General features: G+C 45.0%; 1 protein-coding gene across 12 annotated transcripts in view; it reads left to right on the forward strand.

Annotated features, from left to right (window-relative positions):
* TPD52L1 (TPD52 like 1) overlaps positions 1 to 20,103 on the forward strand; it is a 97,428-nt gene that overhangs the window by 72,029 nt on the left and 5,296 nt on the right. For 3 of the 12 annotated variants that reach the window (XM_077902255.1, XM_077902267.1, XM_077902275.1), the window contains 5 exons: positions 799 to 947; positions 11,157 to 11,258; positions 15,030 to 15,107; positions 16,710 to 16,748; positions 19,784 to 19,844. In XM_077902255.1, the coding sequence (XP_077758381.1) occupies positions 799 to 947; positions 11,157 to 11,258; positions 15,030 to 15,107; positions 16,710 to 16,748; positions 19,784 to 19,844 (429 nt within the window). Of the gene's footprint in view, positions 1 to 798; positions 948 to 11,156; positions 11,259 to 15,029; positions 15,108 to 16,709; positions 16,749 to 18,761; positions 18,781 to 19,783; positions 19,845 to 20,103 lie in introns of those variants that run through there. The other 9 variants (XM_077902260.1, XM_077902286.1, XM_077902259.1 and 6 more) reach the window with 8 other exon arrangements.

The raw sequence follows: 20,103 nt of genomic DNA on the forward strand, positions 1-20,103 counted from the left end.
ACAAGACACACGTGTCAAAACTCTCAGACTATACACTTTAAATGTGGGCAGTTTATGGAAATCCACTACATGTCAATAAATTATTAAAAAGAAACAAATCACATTCTTACATATGTCCTTTCCCCCCTAGTTCCTCCCTTCCTGAAGTATTAGCTTGGCCAAACTGTGGTGTCTGGCCTGTCTGTGCCTACAGCACTGCAGCTATTGTGAATGTGTGATTGGCAAACAATAAACACACAATACTGACTAGTGACACTTGAAGTTGCTTATGGGAGAAAGGAAAACAGTACAAAACCAATATTTTTTATTCAAAAATTATATCTAAGTGCAAATTTTATTAAAAAAAAAAAAAAACACTTGGGAGGGTGCCTGGGAGGCCCAGTTGGTTTAGCAGATGACTCTTGTTCTCAGCTCAGGTCTCGATCTCAGGGTTGTGAGTCCAAGCCCTGCTTTTTTTTTTTTTTTTTTTAAACGTTTGGAAGATTAGAAGCCAAAAAATTAAGTGGTGGCTATTTCCTAGTGGATTGTAGGTAATTATTCTTGTTTATATTTTGCTGTATGAATGAGTTTTTTTTTATAAGGAGCAGTGATTACTTTTACAATCATTAAAACTAAAAAAAACCTAGTTTCTATTTTAAAATGTCAGACTGTCATCTCTATGGGATGCGTTTGCTATAGGCAGGCATGGGCCTGGTAATACAGGGGTGCAGGGGGTTGCTGTGGAGCACCGAGAGCTTTGCAGGTGTACATTTCAGCGGGTCTCACATCTTTCCACACCATGTTCCTTCCCACCTGTAGCTAGAAGACGAAATTACAACATTACGGCAAGTTTTATCAGCGAAAGAAAGGCATCTGGTGGAGATAAAACAAAAACTCGGCATGAACCTGATGAATGAATTAAAACAGAACTTCAGCAAAAGCTGGCATGACATGCAGACCACTACCGCGTAAGTATATCAGTAGAATTTTTTAAAAAATCACTTAGCCTGCTGTCTCTCACCTCTTCTGTTTTTTTTTTCCCCTATGAGGCTGATTCGGTACTTGTGACTAGGAAAAATATTTTCTCTAGAAGGAAAATAAATATGAATAATCATTAAATACGTTGTATGATGCAGACTCTACAAAGTAGCTTCCTGAAATTAAATTGTTCACCAGTCGGCTTTTAATGGGTTTGTTTTTTTTTTTTCCTCTCTATTGTATATTTTCAAGCATTTGTTAAATATATGTCTTTTCTTTGTGTTTTCTCATGCAATTCTAAAGGGACAGGTGCTTTTTCCTCAGGTTACTTGGCATTCACTATTCACTACAGATTTTCAGTTTCTAAAATGAATGGTTGGCAGTTGCAGTACAGACTCGTTTGTCCCTTACTTCAAAAAGAAAAGCTTGGGGGCAGCCCGCGTGGCTCAGCGGTTTAGCGCCGCCTTCATCCCAGGGCGTGATCCCAGAGACCTGGGATCGAGTCCCGCATCGGGCTCCTTGCATGGAGCCTGCTTCTCCCTCTGCCTGTGTCTCTGCCTCTCTCTGTCTCTCATGAATAAATAAATAAATAAAATCTTTAAAAAAATAAAAAAGAAGAAGAGCTTATACTTTGGGGATGTGCTTTTCATCCCTTCTACTCTAGGGAATATTTAGAGCTGGGGTAAGGCCATGTGAAATGATAGAAAAATATGTGTGTGTGTGTGTGTGTGTGTGTGTGTGTGTAATGCTCTCTGTCCCTGGTTCTTGATACCAAGTCTCTAAATCCCTTGGCATTTCCAGGGTGGTAGCAGTATCCTTTGTTCTAATGAAGTGATTCTCAATGGCTCTGGGATGGGGGCGCTGGTCACCAGCAAGACCATTCCATGATTAGAAGCTTGGACTTGCAGCCGTCTGCCCTGTCCTCCAGATTGGGGAGAGGGTGCTAGAAATGGAGTTAATGACTGGTCAGACCTATATGATGAAGCTTCCATAAAAATCCCCCAAAACATGGTGTCCAGAGAGCTTCCGGGTTGAGGAACCCATGAAGGTGCTGGGAGAAGGCGCACCAGGAGAGAGCATGGAAACCCCACAGCCTTCCCCACATGCCTTGCCCTGTATCCTCTCGGGTCTGTATCCTCTGTCATATGCTTTCCTAATAAACCAGTCATCTAGTAAGTCAACCATTTCTCCTGAGTTCCGTAAGCCGCTCTAGCAAATCAGTCAAACTTGAGAAGGACGTCACGGGAACCTCCGATTTATTGTCCCCCGGTCAGAAGCACCCAGCTGACACATATTGGCATCTGAAGTAGGATGGGGGGGGCAGTCTTGTAGGATTGAGCCCTTAACCTGTAGGATCTGACCCTGTCACAGGAAGGCAGTGTCTTAAGCGTTGGACACCCAGCTGGTGTCACAGAATTGCCTGGTGAGGGAAAACCCATGCCTCTGGTGTCGGCCGCGTTGTGAGTGCGGTGGTCGGCCTGGGAGCAGAGGAGACACCGGAAGAGGGAGTTTTTCCTGCTCACACCCCAGAAATGTTTTTGGCTTTCCCGTTATCTTTTGGTCTGATATCAGGCAAAGTTACAGAGTAACTTCGGGTGTTCTACAATCATAAGTTTATTGGATTACTTTTTAAATTACGTGAGATATTCAGCTATTGTGGTGCTTTTCTGATGATTTAGGATATTTTGCACGTCAGGTGTTCTTGTATCAAAGGGAAGAAGGTGCCCACATCATGATGTAATCTTTCTTGTTTTTTGTGAGGCGGGGGGGGGGGCGGGGGGGTAGGGGCTGCTGGAGAAAGTTCCTATCTTGGCCCTAACATCCGCCCGCAGTTTTTAGCTCTGTGTTTTGCGTTTTCTTCCCTGCCATGAATCCGTCAGATGGTAAAGATACTACATTCCCCGTATTTTAGTGGAAATCAACTTTTCTCCTTGCGGGTCCTTGTGTCCCCGAGCAGATAGGCCGGGCGGTCAGCGTGAGAGCCAGTGATGGACGGCAGTGACTCAGGTTTGCTGGGGGCCGGCTTTGCCTGCTGGTTCCTGGAAACTAAGACCGAAGACCTTCGTGAAGGTGTCCTTCGTTTTGGGAGTTCCATCTAGAAGGCACGTGATCTCCCCGTTCTGCTTCCCCTGGCTTCCGTGCAAAGGAGAATGTCCTTTTCCCCTGTCACAGCCTGGTAGTCCCGTCTGCTCCTGTGCTAACCCGGGGGCCCATCCGGACGGCGTCAGAGCACGGCCGGGCAGGGCAGGATGAGCCAGGAAGCCCATCACGTGGTCTCCGGAGGCAAATGAGCCTTCCCGGCCCGAGGGTGACAAGTATAGGAGGCGACGAGGGACCACACGGTGTTATCAACGTAGTAGAGCGCAGCAGTCTGTGAACGACCTCCCATAACGGACCGCTGGATCTTAGGCACTAAATTAAAGGAGCCTCCCTGTCAGCGTTGGCTTCCACCTTGGCCCTTGGGTGGCTTCTGTTGAGTTGCCGGCCCTGACAGGGTGAGGCCCAGCGAGCTCCTGCACCCTGGCCCCCGGCGCCTCCTGTCGCACTGATCTGAGCTTCCTCCTGGGCGCAGGCCAGGCGGGGTCCCGTGCGTGGCCTCCCTGAGCTCGCTGCGGGGGTGTGCACGGACCAGAGGGCAGGCCGACCCCTAAGGCTCTAGCTGCTGAAGGGAGGGAGGGCAGAGGGCACGGCAGGCCTGCTGGGGACAGGGTGGGGAGCCACTCACGGTCCTCCCGACACATGGAATCAGTGAGGAGGGAGGGTGGCCAGCTTCCCCTCCTCATGTCGTCTCTGGTTTTCTCATATTTGAAAAACAAGTTGGTTTTCTAGTCAGAAGGTGTAGTTAGTATCAAGCCTTTTTTTTGTTGTTTTTTTTAAAAGATTTTACTTATTTATTCATGAGAGACACACACAGAGAGAGAGGCCGAGACCCAGGCAGAGGGAGAAGCAGGCCCCATGCAGGGAGCCCGACGTGGGACTCGATCCCCGGACCCCGGGGTCACGACCTGAGCTGAAGACTCAACCGCTGAGCCCCCAGGGGCCCCAGGGGCCAGTTTTTTGTCAAATGAACAGATTATTCCCCAGGGTTATGGGGCGGACAGACTAGTCAGGAACACCGGTGGGTTTTTGTCTTCGTGGATTTTGCAAGTGGTCCCGGGGAGCGCGCTCCACAGCGAGTGTGAGGCCTGAGGCGAAGGACAGGCCAGTGGCCCGTGGGGGGGGCGCCCCTGGCCATGGCCCCGGGGGGTGTTCCGCGGAGCTCCGAAGGCCGAGTGGGAGCTGCATGAGCCCCCCGCGGGGGGCACCCTGTGGTGCCGGGGAGAGGAGGCTCCCGGGGCCTCGGGGTTTCTGTTAACAGAGTCACCGACTCCACAGGCGCGACAAGGCCGTCCCAAGGGTCGTGCGGTCTCTACGAGTCATGATGACCCGGCGGCTCGCGGGGCCCTCGGCTGCGGGCTTCCCCCGGTGCACGGAGCTCCCACCTCCGGAGCCCTCGAAAGGGAAATGAGGGCAGCCCGGGGGGCTCAGACGGGGAATGGGCCTCCTGCGCTGCCCAGGTCCGACCGTAGTGAGGGACAGCGAGGGGACGGGCCTGGAGGCCTGGGGTTCCCCGCAGGTTGGGGGGTGGCAGACGAGGGCTGCCGAGGGATCGGGCGGGGGCAGCTGGTGGCGCCTGCCTGGGACGGGCCAGTTGGGACTGTCTCCAGCGGTGGGCCCGTAGCATCGAGGCCGAGCCCGGGGCCTGGACCCAGTTGCTTGGATCGAAGTCCTGGGTCCCCGGCGTCGGTGAGGGGAGATCCGATTGGTGTCTGTCTCACGGGTAGTGAGGGCTCCGTGAGTTCGTACTTGGAAAGGAGGCAGAGCGGTGTCTGACACTTCGTAGGCCTGTTGGCTATTCTAGAAAACAAGTGTGGTGGGCAGACCCAAGAGCTGCGTTTTGGGTTTGTGTGTCAAGAGGGCAACTTGGAGGAGGAAGAGCCAGGGATGAAAATGGACGTGGGGAGTCATCTGCATGGTGATGTCACTGAAAGCTCCAGGGCTAGCCTTCCTCAGAGAGTATTTAGTAAGTGGACCCCTCGCTCTTTTAGGAATGATGTGAACCATCCTTTGTAAGGAAAAATAAGTCCTTCAGAGGGAGGCACAGGTGTATCAGTAACATAACTTCAGGGGCGCACCTTTCCCCGCCCTCTTCGTGGCCACTGAGAGAGGAGGGAAGCCTTATTCCCGTGGTGGTGGTGGTGGGTCTTGGTTGGAGGATCTGTTTTCCCCCTTGAATTCACCAAATCCCTGCTGTTTGGGCCCTGGTACCCGTTCCAGGACAACATCTACACCTCACAGGATGAAAATTTTGATGTGAGGGAATGAGGAGCTGGGTGGGGTTCGGTTGTGTAGAATTAAATTTCAAAGCACTAAAAAGAATTTCAGCTGTCAGAGGATTGAAGGTGATTCCCAGAGGCAATACTTTGCATACTGATTAAGCAATCATGACCTATTTAGTTTGATTTATACTGAAAAGAAAAATCTATGATATGTTAATGAAGGATCTTGGCATATCTTAGCCTGTGGTAGGATTCAAGTAGAAATAGGACTGTGTGAGTAGAAATAATTACACAGCATACCGAAATTACCTCTTTATGGAAAAATACAGTAGCAGGTCAAAAGATTATCTGTTTTCTGGAGTTTGTTGTCGCCATTGTTTTTGTCATACTTTTGTATTGCTTTGATTTGAAAGCAGCTAAGAACATACACTAAAAATTCCTACCACCTCCTTTTTTTTTTGTTGTTTTTGGGGGGTTTTGTTGTTGTTTGTTCTCTGCTGCTCTCTCTGTGTGTGTGTGTGTGTGTGTGTGTGTGTGTGTGTGTGTGTTGTCTTTAGGCTTTAAAGAAGCATGGGGAGGTGGGTGACTTCGGGGTGTTAGAGGTAGGGAGGCCACAGGAGGAGAAATGGAATCTCTTCTGTAGGGCGAAGGAGTAGGAATTCAGAAATGCAACATTCCCATGGGCTATTCAAACTGATAGGCTTTACTGTAATAAGTGTTCAGCCTCTGCGAACCCAGGTCATTCCTCGACTAATAACCTCCCCACACACACACACACATACACCCCGAGCTGTACCATAGACCACATGGTAGGTCTGCCAAGGGGAGAAGGTTTTGGAAAGGAATTTAAACCACTGCATCCCTTTGGAGCTATTAATAACTTCATCCTGTATAAAGAAGAGTAAAATGCAGCATTAAACAAAATGCACACGCCTTAAAAATTGAAGTTTCACTTATGATTATTTACCCTTTGGTTTTTTTTGTGCTCCTGTGACTTCCAAACCATTCTAGTCAGTCATGATTGTTACCTCCTTTTTACTAGAAGCCTGTTGCAGCACCGTTGAGTTTGGAAGTACCAGTGAAGATTAAAGACCTAATTTCAAAAGACGCACATAGTCCATCTCTCAGGCAGCTGCTTATTCTGCTTACCTTTTGGCTTTCATCTTACCACACAAGGCAGGAAATAGACTCTTCTTTTCCAGGTTCAAGTCGTAAATCTGTTTTGGTAACATGTGCCGGGAACCTTCGGAAGAAAATAAGCCCAAATACTTGTGTATCTTTGGTGAGATGCTGCAGGGGCACCTGTTATAAAATAACCATCTTTCTAAAGTCCCTTAGTAGAAAATGGATTTGTGCTATAAAACATCTGCTCGTAAAAAGACTTTGAATTTTTAATTTTTCTGTGTAAAAAAAGTTGCTTTAAGTCGAAACATCTTAGAAGATATGCTTTCTCCTTTTGATTATTAACACTGCTTTCAAATCAGTAAGTCATGACAAGATGAGCTGCATGAAAAGTCAATAGAATGCCTTTTATTTGGCTTGCAGAGAACCTAACCCCTTATTCCCAAAGATTCCCTTGTCAGTGTGCCAGCCATATAGTTAGCCTGTCCTGGCCCTTGAGTGGTATCCGTTCCTTAAAGAAGATGTGGCTTAGGGGCACCTGGGTGGTGCAGTCAGATAAGCATCCAGTCCTTGGTCTCGGCTCTGGCCCTGACCTCAAGGTCATGAGATCGAGCCCCACATTGGGCTCAGCACTCAGCAGGGCGTCTGCTTGAGATTCCCCTTTTCCCTCTGCCCTTCCTGCTTGTGCTCTCAATCCCTCTCTCTCTCTTTCTCTCTCTCTCAAATAAATAAATTTAAAAAAAAAGAAAAAGAAAAAGATGCGGCATATGTACACATATCATTCAGGCATGACCAAGAAGGGAATCCTGCCTTTGAACAGCGTGGACAAACCTCGAGGGCATTATTCTAAGCAAGAGAAGTTATACAGAGAAGAACAGCTACTGTGTGGTATCGCTCATAAGTGGAATCTTAGAAAAAAAAATTTTTTTAGAAAGTCAAATTCTTAGAAGCTGAGAGTGGAAGGGTGGCTGCTAGGGGCAGTGCACGGGGGCTGTAGGCAAAGGTTGAAGGTCGGTCAATGTAAACTTCCAGTTATAAGATGAATGAAGGTCCGAGAATCTAATGTATAAAGGGTGGCTCTAGTTGATACCTGTGTTGTATAATTGAAGTTTGCAAAGAGAGTAGCACTTAAATGTTCTCACCAAAGTATATATAAGAATGTGTGAAGTGATGGGTGTGTTAATTAACTAAGTGGGAGGAATCCTTCCACAATGTATGCATATGGCAAATCATCACAATGTACAATTTAAATATCTTACAATTTTGTCATTCATACCTCAGTAAAGCTGAAAAAAAAAAAAAAAAAAAGAAAGAAAGAAAAAAAAAAAACCCAGACTATCCATTCCAGCCAATCTCTGGAAAGTAAAGCCTAGGTTCCCATTGACTTTCATCAAAATGTAGGAAGTTTACTTAGGCCCTAAATAAAAAAATCTCCCAGTAAGAAGTCTTCAGTGAGTTCATACATATAAAATAGTAAGTGTGAGCTACTATTAGCAGTTACATTTTTGCCAGAAAAAGGTTCAGCCCTGAACCAGATTCCAGCCTTCTTGGGAACTGCAGATGGATGACCAGAAAAGCTGACATTTGCTGGAATTGCCTGTGAGCCCACGAGGACAGATTCCTTCCCTCGCCGCCCCGCTCCGTGGTGCTCTTGCAGAGTCCTCCTGCCTCTACACCTGTAGCTGGACTCGGGCAACCGGCCTGGACTCTTGTTTCCTTCCTCTGGCCTCCTGTGGCTCTTGCTCTGGCATATTCAGGCCCCGGGGACCCACGGATGATGAACGAGATGCAGCCCCTGCCTTCAGGAAGTTCGGGCAGGTCACAGAGACAGACTCGAAAACCATTATTGCCACCGAGTGAAAAATGTGTCTGGGAAGAGCTGTGCAGAGCGGGTCACAGGAACGCAGAGGCGAGGCACACAGGGCCGACTCCTTGGAGCATCTCGTCCCATCGTTCCGCCTTCCCCTGCGCAGCGGAAGCCACCTCAGGGTGCCGTAGCACTTTGACTTTTATTTAAGGAGAATGTGTTAGCCTCCTGTTTCATCAATTATGTAACTTGGGCAATGGTGTAACTTTGCATTTAGCTTAAAAGAAGAGACATCATCGAAAATGCTAATAAATACGGTTTCCATTTAAGTGACAGGGTTGTCAGGTCCATCAGAAGGTGGGTGTCTAAGTTGTTTTTCGTTATTTGAATATTATCCAATGTAATTTTATATGATAGGCTTGAAAAAGAGTTTTAAGTATTAGTACAGACCGTGTAGCAAATTCCATGGCATAATGAAGGGAGTAAGATGGAAATACAGTGACATCCTTTAGGGTCTTCAGTGGCCCGACGGGAGGGTCTTTCTTCACGACGTGGGCGCCCAGCCTCTAGACAGGGATGGTGTATAGTTCCTCGTTCAGTTTGCAGATCGAGCCCAATGAGAACGTCGCGTAAGGTTACACGGTCTGTGCAATACCCGACTCCGGAGGGCCCTTCCCTTACCCCGGGATGTGAGTGGTGCTTCTTAGAGCTTTTAAGTGCTCTGAGCCCAGTGGCCTGTTTTCTCATCGGATCCCCGGTTACTTTGTTCTGGGAAACCCACTTCTTCACATATAACCCTTTCTCATCACCCACCCCTCTCAATCTCTTTCCCTCGATGATTGGTCTGTGGTGTTCGTAGAGTGGCTAGTAGTGGTTTTTGAGAAACGTGGTAGTTAGTCTAGGAGGGAGAGATGTAAAAATGGGGGAACAGAAGTGCATCTTAGAGATCTTAAAACGCAGTCCTATCACTTTTCTCGGCAAATACTCGAGCGAGAGGCAGCTGACCTAACTCCCCTTCGGATGTCTGCCGTCATCTCCAAGGCAAGGAGTCCCAGCCCTGTCTTTGTCTTGAAAGAGTCACACAGTTCTCCTGGGCCTCAGCCCCATCATCTGCAGTATGAAGAAATTGGACTCTAGCGCCTTTCCGATTTAACATGACGTAATTTTCAGAAATAAAGAGTCACCAGGCTATGAATCTCTCTCTGATGCTCCTTTGAGCTCTCTGTAGGGTTGAATTCACACTTGGAAATTTCACGCAGGTGTAGAGTTGGCGTTTTTCACGGTGAGGCCTTACTGACACTAATACTTGACCAGAGTAGCCAGCGCCCCTGCGTACCCACCACACACGGTGCTAGAGGGGTGTGTTCAAGCATAAAGTAGCCGGCGCTTACCCCTTACCATAGGTGCTTCTCCCTGCCCAGCTGTTTTTGAATTAAGCTGTCGAACTCAGAATGTGCTATGCCCACAAGGGTTCGAAAGTACCTCATGTCAAAATTCACAGCACTCTCAAATATATGAAGTTAAACTACGGGGAACAATTCACAAAGGAAATTAAATATTTGCTCTAATTGCAAGAAATTCCTTTAGATATGCAAAAGCCACACAAGAAGGATTTCTCTGATTAATAGCAGGTCCCGGCCTCATGCAAAGGTCACAGATGTTGCAGGGTCCTTTCTTTCTTCTCTTTCTTTCTTTTCTTTCTTTCTTTCTTTCTTTCTTTCTTTCTTTCTTTCTTTCTTTCTTTCTTTCTTTCTTTCTTTCTTTCTTTCTTTCTTTCTTTCTTTCTTTCTTTTCCCTTCCCTTGAGCCTCCTTTCAGGCCAAACAGAGTCAACACTGGGTGGATACTCAGTGCACTGTCTCCCCTCTCTTTTCCGTGGCTCCGTTTTCTACCCATGTTCCCCCATCCCCTCCAGAGCTCTCCTGGATTTTGCCGACACCCGCTTGGCCACGGCTCCAGGCATCTCTGGCCCTGGTAGACAGCAGAGGGTGGCTTTCACAATCTTACTAGGGGCGCAGGCTTTGGTCTTTTTAATTTTTCAAAGTGGGGGATTGCAATACAACAAAACCCTTTTCTAGCCAGATTTGATGGGGGTCGAGTGACAGCAGCTAGAGCAGAGGTCTTAAGGCCGGTTGGGGCTGAGTATGTCCGTGGACTGGCGAGGAGGTCTGGGCGGCCGGAGCAGGGTGAGCAAGTGGGAGGGAGACACAAGAGAAGGGCAAGAGGACCAGCCTGTGTGAGATCATCGTGAGGCCTGTCGTATGGACTTGGACTTTGACTCTGAGTCCTCAAGGAGTCAGTCTAGTGGCAACGTAGGCCTATGAATGGACAATGGCAGTACTGTATTCCTAGAACTGTTTTGAAAAAAGTCACTAAGCTAAGATCATGTGCCCTTCGTAGTCCCAGCCATAAATATTAGAAAAACAAGCTAAATACTAGTTATACTTGGCCCTTTTCTGGTAAATTTTACCCACTTGAGCAGTAAAAGCTGAATCTTCACATTGAAATATACATTTTCTAGTTTCCGCGTTACCTTCGATGGCTAAACTCTTTCCTTGCCAGTGTCTCTTCGTAGAATTAAAACACTTCTTTAGGAATAACTGTGCTCAAACAAACAAACAACAAACAAACAAACAAAAAAAGAATGTGCTCTCAGAGCACTGCTGCTTGTGATTGCACATCTCATCTGCACATCGGATCTGCACGTCACACTTGCGTGTGAATATCTTTCCTCACCAATTCAGATTTAATGGTCCGACTTTCCCACTGATGAGCAGCCGCCAATCCATCATCCCCAGACAATGAATAGAACCAGTAACTTCTGTGGATCGTCTTCTTCCTAAATCTGTTTAGAACAGGAATTTTCAAAGTAAGGAGGGAGAAGGATGGCGAACGCTCTGTGGGTGATCATGACGTACAAACCATGTTTCCATTGTTCTGTTTTGCTTCTAGCTACAAGAAGACACATGAAACCCTGAGTCACGCTGGGCAGAAGGCGACTGCAGCTTTCAGCAACGTTGGGACGGCCATCAGCAAGAAGTTTGGAGACATGAGGTACTGCGGGAGAGAACCATGGGGATGGTGCTAGTAAGCCTTGGCCTTCTGAGGGAAGGGGAGCTTTCTCTATTGGCTGGTCTTCCTAATGTATCCTTTTTTCATTGGATTAAAATTTTATGTGGCTGATTGTGATTAGTGACTGAGATAAATTTTTACGATGGAGAATTTTCTGCCAGCAGGTCTGCTTAGTGAGCCTGGTCCCAACCATGTGTCCTTTCCAGTAGGACATGACCTAGTAAAAATGGAAGATCCAGGGTTCCTTTAATTCCCAGATCTCAAAAGAATGCAGCACGTACTGAATTTTATTCATGAAAATTTAAACAGTAAGTTAAAATATGCATTCAGTGGAATATTCTCTGATAAACTATTCTAGGTTACATTTTTGTATACATCCACTTAGGATACTTTTTTTCTATGCTGAATACATACATATTTATTCTTTTATTCCAGAAAGCTTCGTGGTATATAATCCTTGCACATTTTGGTTATTTTCAGTATTTCATGATTATATAAAGTTAGGGTGAACATCAAGATTTTGAACTGAGAACCAAACGTCCTCATTATAAGTGCCCGAAACACAATGCACTTTTGGCCATTTTTATTTTTTATATTATGTTTTAGTAAGTTATCTCATATGGAAGTGTTAAATCTTTTTTTGCTTGTTTAAATACCTATCTTAATTTATTTTGAATTTGGTGATATGCTTAGAAGATATTTTGTTACAAATGAACTTTATTTTTCTCTCTAGAAATCAAATTAATTTTTTTCTAAAGATTTTATTTATTTATTCATGAGAGACACAGAGAGAGAGAGACAGAGACAATAGGCAGAGGGAGAAGCAGGCTCCCTGCAGGAAGCCTGATGCAGGACTTGGTACTCGATCCCAGGACCCCAGGATCACTGGGATCACCCCTTGAGCTGCAGGCAGACGCTCAACCACTGAGCTACCCAGACACCCCTCAAATTCGTTTTTTAAAAACTTCTGAAATTTCTTCCTTTTAAAAAAACTGCATATAATTTCACTGGATTCTTAAACTATTTCTTTATTACCCTACAACTTTGATACCTAGAGGCAAATCTTTATATTGTGGTTATTTTGGGCTTCATAAATTACTGGATTGTGCCCATGTATTATCTTAATAAGTTGGCTTTCATGAGGCTGGAGTTAAGTAAGTACAGGTGCATGAATCTGAGTACATTCTTTTATCTTCATATTTATTAATAATGCTATAATGAAAAGCAACTGAAATTTTTCAGTGGCTACATGGGATGAATAGGTAAACCTATTATTAAATAACCCTAATTTTATTACAGATAAATTTGCTGTCATGTCAATGGCATTAAAGCATTTACCTAAACTAATAAAATAATATCTGAAAACAGAAAATACCCTATTACATCCTATTACCTCTTATATACAAGAAACTATATTTAGTTTCTTGTTATTTATTATATTATACCAATATATTTATATTTACCAATATATTTAAATATGCCTTATTATACCCTATTACCTGTTATATCCAAGAAAATACATTTTGCCATGTTTATAAAACTTGCTCTCCACATGCTTGGTTGAAACCTTTCACTGGAACACTAGGACCACAGCATGATACTGGAGGGTTATTTCTCCCAATTTAGGGGACTCTAACAAAACATCTCTGAAGCTTTTTTAAAGTACATATTTCCAGATTCCACCTCTCTGAAATCGTGCCTCAGTGCATCTTGGGTGGAGCCTAGGAAGCTGCATTTGTTGTTTTGTGTGTTTTTAAAAATATTTTATATGTTTGGCAGAGAGAGAGCATGCAAGCACAAGCAGTGGGAGTGGCAGGCAGAGGGAGAGGGAGAAGCAGGCTCCCCATTGAACAGGGCGCCCGATGTGGGGCTCCATGGCAGGACCCTGGGATCATGACCTGAGCCGAAGGCAGACGCTTAACAAACTAAGCCACCAGGCACCCCTAGGAATCTGCATTTGTAACAAACTGTTAAGTGGTTCCACTTCAGGTGGTCAGGTTATGAGGCTGCGTGTCACTTAGCTCACCTGTACCCAGGTGGTTTCAGCTATGAAATGGGGATAAAGCTAACAACATCATCAGGTTGTTATAAAAGTTGTAGAAGAGAGCCTGCCATTTATTAAGCACTCAATAAATGCCACTTTTTGTCCTTATTAAGTGACTGTCTCAGTTACAAGGTGACCCCACATGTTGGAAATGAGGGGAATGTCCATTAACAGGAGTGCACTGTAGTACTTCATAGAGGTTTTTTTGTTCATTTTCCTAAGTGGAAAAACGTGAAAGCTGTTTCATATATCCACTATGTTAACATATCCACGTTCATACACCAATTGGTTAGAACATCCAGGTTGTGTTGACTTCTTTTTCTTTAGTTTTAGCGTGGCTTTGTTTTAGGGTAATGAATGATCTATTTTCCAAAAGTTTCAAACTTCTCATTAATTGTTTCTCTATGTGGAGGATACAATACTTTCATTATAAACTGTAGCTAAAAATACTGGGAAGTGTAGCCTATGTTACTGGAGACTCCAATACGGTCTTGTAATATGTTGTAGAATTTGCAAAATTCAGACTTACATTTTTCTCAGACTATAACATCTAACATATATCACTAAGGATAGATCTCTGTGAAAGCAAGAAGTTTTGCAAAAAATCTTTAGTTTTAAATTATGCTAGAACAAGTGATGTATCTGAAAATCAGATTTGAAAATTACTTAAATGCAGTATCATAAAGATTCTTAAATAAGAAAACTATAAGTTTTTATTTTTCATTTAAATTGATTGGCCAGTTTATAAAATGTAGAGAAATTTTAAAATTCTATCATATTTTACTTCGAACTCCTTGTTAGTTTAAAACATCGTATTATCCTATATTCTAGTTATACTATAAAATTCTTTTGTGTGTTCTGAGAAACGATTTTTGAACTTGTTCAAAAAGATTGCCAGCAAAATTCAGGTACCTGGAAGGAAAAACCATACCTCCCAGTTTTTCTTTGAAATTATTACAAGTTAATACTTAACAGACTTTAAAACCCTAGAACTTGAGCCTTTTCATAAGTTAATGAAAAGCACTATGTAAGAATTTAAACTGATAGGTTTTCTAAAAACACCTCATATTTTTCAAGTGGAGTCTCATTTTCTCCTGATTGCCGTTGACTGAAGTCCCCTTTGTCCTGTCAAGGGACTGCCCCCCTCTCTTTCTCTACCTGTAAAATCACATTTTTAACGGCTGCTGAACTGAAACTGCAAAGTTAAAACGAGGACACATGAAAGTACTCTGCAGACCTGCAAGCTCTTGGAATCGTTTTTACCATAATACTGGCATCTTCTTGGAACTTCTCAGGCATTTGTTCAAGCCACGTGTGAACTAGTGGAGATGAGGCTCTTTGGAGGAGACAGAGACGTTTGTTAGGGACGCCTGGGGGGCTCAGCGGTTGAGCATCTGCCTTCAGCTTAGGCGGTGACCCAGGGGTCCTGGGATCGAATCCCGCATCGGGCTCCCCGCAGGGAGCCTGCTTCTCCCTCTGCCTGTGTCTCTGCCTCTCTCTCTGTGTCTCTCGTGAATAAATAAATGAAATCTTAAAAAAAAAAAAAAAAAAAAAAGAATCTTGCTAGAGTCCAGGCATCTCCATAGAGCCATGAGAAGGATAGTTAGAAGCACAGCTTATAACAGGTTGGTACAGTAATTGTTAAGACACATTGAAAAGGAATAAGAAACGGAGTCCCGTCCTCTCTGCTCTGGGGCTCTGGGGGGCAGGTGCACCGCGGCCCTGCTAACTCTGCTCCTGCTCTCTCCTGTGCTGCGCTGCGCTGGCTGCAGGTCTCACTCCATCGGGTAAGCGCTGCATCTGCGGCCTGTGGGCCCCTTGCTGCCCCCTTCCACCCCAGGGCCCCCAGCTCCCTCCACTGTGGGTGTGCCTCAGCCAAAACCCTAGATCCCTTTCCCGGAGACTGCCCATCACCAGGGAGTTACAGACCATAGGCCATCGAATGTGTGTGGATTTATTTAAGCCTGTATCTCTCGCCTTTCCGAATCACGTATACCGGTTTCAATTGCTGAGCAGTCTCTTAGGAATCCCTTCCTACATCCTCAGTCCTTCCTGCATTGGCAGAGTTCCTTAGAATTGAAAGAAGTTTAAAAAAAGGAAACCGGAAAAAAAGTTGAGAGTTGTGGGGTTTTCTGAGACTCGTGAAAGGTGAGCTGCAGACACAGAAAAATATTTTGTCTAGATTGTCGTGTTTTTCTGAACTTCCTGTAACTGTTTCTTAAGTTGGATGGTTCACCTTCCCCTTACTGTACCATCTGAAGTGGAAGAGGAGAAAGGTCCCGAGAAGACCACCCGTGTTAGGAAGTGTGCCATCGTCCTATTAAACCTGCCCTTCACTGGAATCTTATTCTATACTTGGGGGTGGGGGTGGGGATTTTTTTTTTCCCTAAGAAAATTGCCTGTATTGAAAGAGATGAATAGATTGATAATGCTGATGAATTTCTTTTAGTAATTCCTTTTTAAATGCCATTTCTGAGAAACATTTGCCTAGTGTCTGAGTAAGACCATAAGGACTCCCTGAATTTCTTCGGCCTTCTCTTTCTGAGTTCTAGTAGAGTGCTGCTCATACGATGACCTCAGTGGCTATGGTTGGGGAAGGGTGAGGAGTTTGATCCCTTGCTGTGAGCATCTTGGGAGGAGAGAAGCAGGCATGGTGTTGGAAAGGGTGTTGGGGGGCAGTGCTCTCCCTGCATGGACCCCATCTGTGGCGCTTCCTCCCTCTGCCCGGCCTGATTTCTGACGGAATTCACAAAGACATAGCAGGCGATCCATCAGAAGAAAGATGCACCAGCCACCGTAGGACTGGTACAGTGAGAAGGCTGAGCCTCTTAGGCTCCTCCGCAGCGTTGGTGTATTTGTCCCAAATGTCCTAGAGAGGAGAAGTGCGTGGCCCCGTGTTGGACTGCGTGGGTTGTGGTGACCTCCCTCCTGTTTCCTTGAATGTCTTATGTTAACTGCATGCATTCGTCTGGAGAGTTGCTCTACCCTGGAACGGCTAGCTCTTGCCTGCCAGGCTCTGCTTGGCACAGCCCTCCCCCTCTTCCACACGAGGGAAGGGAGCGGGAGTGGGACCTGGGGACGACGTCCACGGGCTCCGGGGCACGCCTGGAGAACCCAGACATCCTCCCCACGTCTCCTGGCCTGCAGGCAACTCACAGGAAGTCACGTACCATCCAACTCAGACAGTGTGCTCCTCCTTGGGGCCCTCGAAAGCTGACCGTGGCCCATCCTACCCAACAAAAGCAACCGTCGCCTTGGTGGGGTGGGCGAGGACTACTTCAGTTGACACTGCTGTTTTAGAACTGCCACTGGCGAGTTTCTCATGTACTTATGTTATGCTGTCTTCTTTTTTCTTTTTTTTTCCCTCCTAATCTGCTCTTGCCCTGAAGCTACTCCATTCGCCATTCCATAAGTATGCCTGCTATGAGGTAATGTGTACAAATTACTTTATCTAATATCAATGCAGAATGTGTATGACGTGTTACTTTGTTGATATTTACTTTGGGGGGTTCCCCCCCACCCCCACCCACCCCCACCCACCTCCCACCTGCAGTGTGAAAGGAAATGCAGTGACTGGAATGCCTTATTCTCTCTCCTGACGGCCTTTAGGAGAACAGGCTGACGTTTCTGTCGCAGCAGGTATGATAGGCCTCAGCTTTTGACCACACACACTGGTTTAACTCCAGGGTCTCCTGTGACCAGAGACAAGCTACTTACCTGTCTCAACGTCCACTCTCTTACCTGTCATGTGACATCAAGTAACCTGTGTGAAGCACTTTCTTAGCCAGCATGCCTGCAGACGCAGAAGTACGTGCCTTATCTCAGCAGAATTAAACGCAAGCCTGGGAGAAAGGTTAAATGAAAGGAATCACAGACTCCCAGGACGACAGTCGTAGGAAGGATAGCGCCAGGATTTGTTAAGGTAGATGTTAGGGTGAGGTGTCTGTTAAGCATTGAGAATGTCGTTAAAATTACCAGCTGGATGAAAACTCCTGAGAAACACATTCCCCCCTCAGAGTTTGCATAGCTGAGTGAGGCCATCGGATCAAAGCACCCTAATAATAGTGATAGGATATGGAAGGATGAATGTCAGATGCGGGGGTCAGGAGATGCTTATGGTAGCCCAGCTGTGCCAAGAAGGAACTCTGCAGCCTTGAGAACATCACCTCAGTGACATCAGTTTCATTATATTTAAAATAAGAGGCTAAAACCAGATTTACTGCTCTTCCCATTGCTCCTGCCTTGGGCTGCTTGGGGGGATGCAGGGGGTAACTCATAGGCCGCCATCGAGCCTCCAAGGCCCTCCCGCACTTCAGTCCGAGCTGTGCCCCTTTCCCCTGTTTTGTAGAATATAATTGTGCTGTGATGTGTTAGAGGAGTGGTTTGGGTTGCTCTAAATAGCCTGAGATCACTGCAGCCAAATTCTTTCTACGGTCATTTGTGGTTGTGTGTGATCTGATTAAATATGAGTAAACAGTTTCTCCCTGTTCCCCAGCACACATTCTGGTGTAGTTTAATTCGAAGAATGTCTGTTTTATTATCCTGATGATGTTTCTTCCACCCTGAGGTTATATGGTGACTTTGGAAATTTAGCCACAGTATTTGATTCCCTAACTTGGTGGTAAATCAGGGAGCAAAGATTCAGGATTGCACGGCCCATCTTTGAATGACTGGCACCCCCTAGCATAAAAACACTCCAATTGAGTAGTGCAGCCTGCAGCTCTGAGCTTCTTTATTTGTGAGCTTTGAAGTCTGGGTGTCCAAAGAAGGGCTTGCAAAAAATTAACATGGTTTTGCTCTGTGAATCCATCTAGTGGCATATGAGTCAAATGTAGTCCTCATGATCTTGCCTGAAATTAACTTTAAAAAAAAGCTTTTACTCAGCTAACAGAAGCCCATGAACCACTGGTCTGAACTGACTGGCCACTCTGGGCCTAACTGATCAGGGATAGTCAGGCATGTGAGTGGGCTTGCCCACATAAAACCTGCAGGGGAAGTAAAGGGCCAATACATATATATAACCTTGAGTCATTCAGGTGCAAATTCACTAATATTTCATCACGAAACAGCAATATTATGGAGGATCACTCATAGGAATTTGACTCACGCTTGCATTGTTGACAAGCTGTGATGTCATACGTGGGCCGTCTGAGCTCACCGTTGTCAGTTCGTACAAAATAATGCAAATGCATTTCTGACCATCTGGAGTGTCAGAGTCTCTAGAGATCATCTCTAACAAAACCAAATTCAGTAAAAAAACATTAACTACCTTAGATCCTCTTGGTAGTGTTAGAACCGTGCTTCATTCCACACCATACCAAGAAGCCCATATAGTAGAGCCAGTCTCCCTTATAAAATTCCTCCAGGCCATTCCTCTTGTTTCATTTTGCCTGCACTCAAGAGAAAATAACAGGTGGCTTATCGAATATCATCACTTTCAGTTGAATTATTTGACCTGAAAATGATGGCAGTCATGGTTGCTGAATGCTGATGAATGCTGATATGGATGCGAGATTCAAGATACAGTTTTAGTTCCTTCGTGGTTCCTGTTTCTTTTGTTGGACCCAAGGATTATCTATTTTAATGGTAATGATATCATTAAATCATGTCATGTGCCCAAATCCAGTATAGGAAACCAAAAAGCACCAGATGAAGCATCTAGTGCTTCAAGTAACAAGATGATGTACGTAGAGTATTTAACACAATGAATGAGTCACAGACAAAAATGTCAGTAGACTGCAAAGATTTTGTTTGGTAAGAGAACAAAACATATATCCTCTTTAGGAGGAAAAATAACATGTGCTCCTAACAAATACCATTTTGATCAAGCATTAGACAAGTAATAGGTATATTTCCACCTAAAATAATGAAAGTGTTGACTTTCAGAAGCGCTGCTTCATGGAAATTGACAAAATGATTACTTTTTAAGGCATGGGAAAGAAAAATTTATGAACCTTTTTTCCTTAGCTCTGTGTCTGGTCTCACACTTACTGAAATAAATAACTTTAAAATTCCAAGTGGGAAAACTCTAACATGACATTCTTCAGATAGACTTTGCTTTCCATTGCTTACAAAATACAAAAACAAAACCACAAAACAAACGAGTTGGGAATGGAGTGCTGTGATAGAAACAGTTAATTAGCAAATGACAAACGAAGCTATCATTCTTTTGACTCATTGGAAGTGATTTCCAGTGCACCTTGGAATTATTAACAACTGTGTCATTAACGAAGGCTGTACTATTTATTTTATGACTATTTTACTTAGAAAATTTCCATGTCAGGTTGTGGTTTGTGGATCTAACCTAGCAGAGATGAAAAATACACTTTAAAGCATGGTTGGCGAACCGGCAGCTGGCTCTGGTGCAGAGATGATGTTTACAAATAAGAGCAGAAAGCCAGGCAGCTCGGTTGCTAAGACAGCTGTGTCTCTGGAGCTGACCTCTCTTTTTTTGTTATTTTAGGAATTCTCCTACTTTCAAATCATTTGAGGAGAGGGTTGAGACAACTGTCACAAGCCTTAAGGTACAGATGAAGTGAATTTTGTGTCATGGGGTCTGTGAATCAGGACAGCTTAGTCATGGTGGTGGTTAGTTCGGAAGGCGGGGCCGCCAGCAATTGGTGCAGCCAGGAGGGCAGCCTTGCACAGAGTCCATCTGTTTCTTCACGTATATGTCTGTCGGTAAAACCAGTACTGGATGGTGTTGCTGGACCCTCACAGAGTTGTTCACGTAAACCATCCAGGGGTGATTACCTGTTGAGAATGAACTGGGATGTGTGTTCA

Source organism: Canis aureus, chromosome 1 (genome assembly GCF_053574225.1).
Source record: "Canis aureus isolate CA01 chromosome 1, VMU_Caureus_v.1.0, whole genome shotgun sequence".
NCBI lineage: Eukaryota > Metazoa > Chordata > Mammalia > Carnivora > Canidae > Canis > Canis aureus.